A 6,000-nucleotide genomic window follows, 5' to 3' on the forward strand; every position below is an offset into this window, starting at 1 on the left:
GTCAATGAGCAAAGCTACATGATAGCACCCCCCCCCCCCGCCCCGCACTGCCCCTGTGTTGCGGGGCTGCACGGATACAATGTGAATCTCACACTTCTTGTTTTTAGACTGTAACACAGTCAGAGGATTTTGCGGCAGCAGTGTATTTTTATGTCTGAAGTCAGAACAAGAGGTGGAGCGGCGAGATCTTTGAACACACTCTTTTTTTCCTTTTTCTTTTTCTTTTTTTTTTATCCCAACGAATCGACAAAGATTTGTCAAACTGAAACGTTGACCTAATTCCACCTCTCTCCCTCTGTTCCCTCCTCCCAACGTTCCCCTCTCTGTTTACACTCTCTCTCCTCTACTGCATCCTGGCAAATTTGCCTCCTCCTCCAACCCACTGTTCTCCAGCCAAAGATCATTTGGATGAAGAACAATATGATCATCGGTGAAGACCCCAAGTTCTTGATGCAGAACAACCAAGGCGTGTTGACTCTGAATATTAGGAAGCCAAGCCTGTTTGATGGAGGCAGATACTCCTGCAAGGCCATCAACGCCCTCGGGGAGGACGAGGTGGAGTGCAGGCTGGAGGTTCGAGGTATGAGGCCTAAGATTCATTTCAGATCCAAAGCAGGAGGATGTTTCTGATCAGGGCAGGTTCTCTCTCTCTCTCTCTCTCTCTCTCTCTCTCTCTCTGACATTCTTCTGTAAAACTCAGCATGAAAAAAAACAAATCGACATCTCCTCAACCCTCGTGACTGATCTGCTGTTGTTGAAATTCTCGGTGCTAAATATAAATCACCTTATTGTACTTGTCAGTTAAAGATCCTGAGCCACAAGTGCTGTAGTTTCTTCAAACAGGATGATCTACTGGCCTCTCACGCTGATTTAAATATCTCTTTTTCTCCCTAGTTGTACAAGAGAAAGGAGAGGAGGCGAAGAAATGAGCGACAGCACGAAACAGCAGAGGATACAGTTGAACAGGAGTAGTAATGGATTATGTATAACGGGATAGTCATGAATAAATATGATTAAAATAGATCACCAGTGAGCTGCTAAAGCCAATCCCAGCCTCCATATGCTTGCCTTTCACCGCTGCTATGACGAATGCCACATCAGTAATATGCCATAAATTCTTCCAGCAAGCTGCCACCTTGTCACATCCTGACTGAGAGTGGTGTCGCCGCGCTGCCCCGCTGTGACCACACACAGATGGATCCTTCTTATCTGTGGAGTGGACCTGTCACTGAACACACTTATAAAACAGCCTTTCATCCATTACGGCTCCCTGTGTTCTCTGTTTTGTGTCCGGGACGTTTTTATTGGTTGGGATGAATTTATGATTATGATGCAGTTGTAGCATCAAAACCCACCGCGGTGTGACCGGGCGGCTACACACGCCGGCTGGCTCGCCGTAGGTGTTAGGTGTGTGTGAGCCGGGGTGATGGTTGAATGGAGGGATCACTAGTCAGCCGGGCATGGCCGATATCACACAGCCACGAGGATTAAAGGGCTTCTTACACACAGATACGGACACAAAGAAGCTCTCGCTGTCTTTGCCAATTCCTCTCGTACTACACTCCTCATGGCATGACCTATACTTGTTGGCCTTTACAGATACATGGCTTACACTTGTGCACATGCAAACACAAACACACACCCCGAATCAGGGTCTCATTAGCATCACACACTAGAGACTAATTAATGCACCCATCAACACTGCCCTAATTAGCTCTCCCACGTCATTACTGAGCAAACGAATTACCGCTAATTTACACACCCGCAAAACAAACACAGCATCGTCTCTACTGGGAGAGTCCGCCGCGGATCGCCTCGCACACCAAATTAAAACCTCACACCGATGTGCTGCAACCCAGACCGCCGTCCCAAGTGACCTCGCTTACACACACGCACACACACACATACACGAACTCAACCAGCTGACTGGAAAAAAATAGATCAAGTTACAGACAAAAAGCAAGTTTCCTTTCATATTCTAAAGGCCTGTTCCACTATCTGGTCTCATGTCCGTCCAGTAGAGGGGGTGTGAGCACAGCAGCAAAGCCTGACCTCGAGTGACCAGTTGGAGACGTGAGTGGCGGCTCATTAATGACATTACAACAGACAGTCAGCAAAAGTACACACGTTCCGTGCACGGGTGGTAGTACAGGTACTTGTGAAGAAAAAGACCCTGCGGGAGAACTGATTCAAAGTACAAGCTCCTAAATGTACTCGAAAGTCTAAAGTATTGCATCTCTTTCCTGCTCTGCCTGTAGTCTTGTCTGCTTCACTTGAATCCATGTCGTCACTCCCGTCAATGTTGGCACTCCCCTCCTGGCAGGGGTGTCACATTCTTCACACCACACACTTCCTCCTCTGCCGTCACGTGTCTCTTAACTCCTCCCACTTTACCAAGTTACTCCTTCAAACTTCTTGAAGTGTCGGTGGGTGTCTTCCCCTTCCTCCTCTATGTTTTGTCAAGTAGTATCGACATTTATGTGCCGCTTATGTTGGAAGGGGGATGAGTTATCTGCCCTTTGGTCCTAAACCCTCCTTCTTTTCTCTTACTTCTTTAATGTAGTTTTAGTCCTCAGGAGTGCAGTAACAAGCCCAGTTCTTTTAAATCTAAGGAGTAAAAGTACAGATAATCCTGTTAAAATGTAGGGAGTGAGACATTTATCAGATATTTATGTTACAATGTAGGAAATAAAAATTGCAAATTGTCTGAAATGTCAAGAGTCAAGTCAAATAAAGACATGAGAAAATCTATGTAAGTACAGTAATGAAGTATGTATATTTTGTTACTTCCCATTTCTGTAAGCGGATCATCGAGTGTTTCTCCAAACCTAAATTCCTCTAATCCCGACTCTCGCCCTGAAACACTACGGTGCTCTGATTTGGCTCTTTTACATTGCAGCACGCTAAAGTTGAGTTCAGACAGGGTGAGGCCAAAAATGCCCTGATAAATCAGGGAAAATCCTCCAGATACCTGAAAGTAGGCCACGATTGGTTGCACAGCCACAGCAGACCTGCAGTGCAGCACAAAGCTTAAATTTTGAACTCTGTCGAGCAGTAAATGACTCTGTGTGTGTGTGTGTGTGTGTGTGTGTGTGTGTGTGTGTTTGGATTATGTGGGGTGTTGATATAATCGTATTGTCAGTTAACCTGAGACGCAGCGGGGTGTGTTACTCTGCTGATTGACACATGAAAGCGGCTGCAAAACATGCGCAGCGTGCTACTTTGCATGGAAGTTTTTTTTTGGGGGGGGACAGATTCTTCAGAAAAGAAAAAAAAAAAGCAGCATGTAACCTCAATATTCCACCTGAGCTTTACCCTCTGTTCCCGCTTCTAGAAGTGATGTTCAGTTGCTAAGCAATCAAACTAATTGTGTCTACTGGCATCATCCGCGAGCCTTAAGAAACTTTTAAAAACAGGAGCAGGTGCAGGTTTACAAATGTACTGTCATACCTTCAGAGAGCTTTAAGTAGCAAGCCAGACTAAAAAACAATAGTGCACCCCTCATTCGCTGTGACACACCTTCAGGCTCTTTAAGTTTGTAATGTCTGAATGAATAATTAATGAGGAAGCATGGTTGCCCAGGAGTAAACCACCGGCTTGTTCTTCATGCACACTGTATCTGCTCTGCTGTCTTTCCAATATTAGAACAGGCCTGCCTCAAACGACGAGGAGACAAAAGAGGGTGACGAGACACCATCAGGCGTAAGGGAGGAAGAATCAGTGGGGTGCAAGCGGTGTTATGTCTGCGTGTGAAGGAAGAAGACAGACACCGGAGAGACAGACGTCCTGAAACAGTAGGATGAAGGGAACTGTAATTATGCAAGTAATTATACATGAAATCACTCAAAGTTGGAGGGAGAGTGAGGAAGAGGAAGAGCACTGGAGGCCTTGCAGTGAGTTTCATCCGTATAATTACAGTAAAAGAACCAAATGAAACGGGGAGGAAACACACACACACACACACGTACAGGATTATCCACCTGTCTCAAGTGCACGAGTGTACAGTAACGTGGGTTAAACCACACGCTCACAGATGTTTTGCTTCATCGGTGTTATTGAGTAGCAGTGTGACTTATACCCTGCGTCATGTTTATTGATTAAAAGCTCAAACCCTCCCTGAGCTCATGAGCCATATAATGACCACGAATTGTCCGGGGGTGGTGATGGGGGGGGGGGGGTATTAAAGCAGAGAGCCGCCCTCACATTTCACAAAAATGACAACTTCATAACTGCGAGTGTCTGGCAGAACCAGATGGTTGGCTGTGAAAAAGAAATTCACCGACGAGAAGACATTTTGGACCAGGGCTGATAATCTCAGGCTACTTATGAAAGAGAAAGTAATTGTTTCAGCGGCTGCAGCTCCAGGTACTGATCACCACCATCATCATGACTTATTAAAGGTCCCTCAGCTCTGGAGGCAGACAAAGGTCCTACCTGCACTCAGTTTTGTTTTTTTTAATGCGGTTGTATCAGGATAGTATCTTATTTTCTTGTGTTTTTCCTTTTTTCAAATACAACAACCACATTTAAAATCTGTAAAATATCAACCACTCCTTGTGCATCATTAAAAAAAAAAAAATCCATAACATGAATATGCAAATATTAGAATTCCCAATTTTAAAATGCGAGTGTGTGCCCATCAGTGGACGTCCTTTACGTTCAAGTCCTCGTGAATCACGGCGCTGACTGAGCCGATCGCCACCCGGTGAATCTTGCCAGCTCCTTTGTTTTCTCTCTGTGGTGACATTTAGAAAGTAAATGACTCTTACGTTTCCGTGACAACACAAACCCCTGACCCAAACTCTGCTTAGACCATCTGCCACCGTGACATCATGCTGCCCCGGGTCTCTCCCTGGTGGCTGCATGTTTGAGTCTTCAACCCGTGTTGATGCGATTTGTCACGTTTCCACAACAGCGAGGGGAACTGCTGGACATGATCTGTCTCTCACTTGATTCCGTTTTGTCTGCACTGGAGGCTTCAGGTTTTCCACATCAACAGTTTGTGATGTGGCACATCGTGCTCCTAGACCCTCCTCCTGAAAATCAGACTCTCGGAGAGCGCAGAGGAAAACGTAAAAAAAGTGTTTGACTCTGCAAGGCCTCTGACGGAAGCTCTGATGTTGCTTCCATCAGAGCTTAAAGACCATGGATGAAGTTTGGAGTCGGCTGGTAAATCCACAGCTTTGAGCTCCTGACCAGTTTCCTCTTCATCATGACGGTCCAGAACGCCATCTCTGCTGATCCCACGCCAACCTAAGATACCCTCTCGTCTCAGCAGAGACTCAGAAGTGCTTCACTCAGGCAGCTACTTGCTGTAACCCAGACAGAACCAATCCATCATTTCTTTTCTAGAGCATCACGCTGAAACTCCAGCTGCTGCAGATTTGGCTGCAAACATCCTCAGCGTGTCCTGAATGCAGGTCATTTATCCGACTAAAGTACATCAGCTGCACAAAAAAAAGTTGGAATCAGTCGGTCACCAAACTGGACACAAGGAGATGTATCAGATTGAGGATCTGGAGCAACCTGATCAAGGTTTGTGACGCTGGGGAGGAAGAGCTCTCGGGGCAAGCCCTGATCCACCGCACTGATCGCCCTCGCTGTAATGACCACGTCTGCTGAATCAGAAATTCGTTTCGGGATCGATTAATGTGACAGAACGAAGGAAAAAAATGTAGCTCATCAAAGATTCTCAAGGTAAGACTTGGAGCAAGGGTTGAGGAATCAGAACCTTTCAGGTTGCTATATGGTGGTGTGAATAAAACACACACACACACACCAACCAAACAGGAAACAGAAGGTACTCCTAAGTAATGTGTGTGGGTGCATACTTGCATGCATACAGTATGTGAGTAGGTGTTTAATGTGCTGGCACACACCAATGAGCCACATACTGTGTATGTAAATCCATCTGCATAGTGTGAAAGGAACCGTCTGGGAAATCACGGAAACATATGCAAAACGCTGACAAACTGAACCGGTGAAGACAAAGAGTGGTCA

The 6,000-nt window shown here is 45.8% G+C and overlaps 1 protein-coding gene across 1 annotated transcript in view; it reads left to right on the forward strand.

Annotated features, from left to right (window-relative positions):
• mybpc2a (myosin binding protein Ca) overlaps positions 1 to 1,417 on the forward strand; it is a 38,145-nt gene extending 36,728 nt beyond the window's left edge. The window contains exons 28-29 of the mRNA XM_086185163.1: positions 394 to 580; positions 895 to 1,417. Coding sequence (XP_086041289.1) covers positions 394 to 580; positions 895 to 929 — 222 coding nt within the window. The 3' untranslated portion in view covers positions 930 to 1,417. The remainder of the gene's footprint in view (positions 1 to 393; positions 581 to 894) is intronic.
• Positions 1,418 to 6,000: the final 4,583 nt, after the last annotated feature.

The sequence above is a fragment of the Aulostomus chinensis genome, chromosome 18 (genome assembly GCF_037954235.1).
Source record: "Aulostomus chinensis isolate RoL2024-O1b breed Wild chromosome 18, RoL_Achi_v1.0, whole genome shotgun sequence".
NCBI lineage: Eukaryota > Metazoa > Chordata > Actinopteri > Syngnathiformes > Aulostomidae > Aulostomus > Aulostomus chinensis.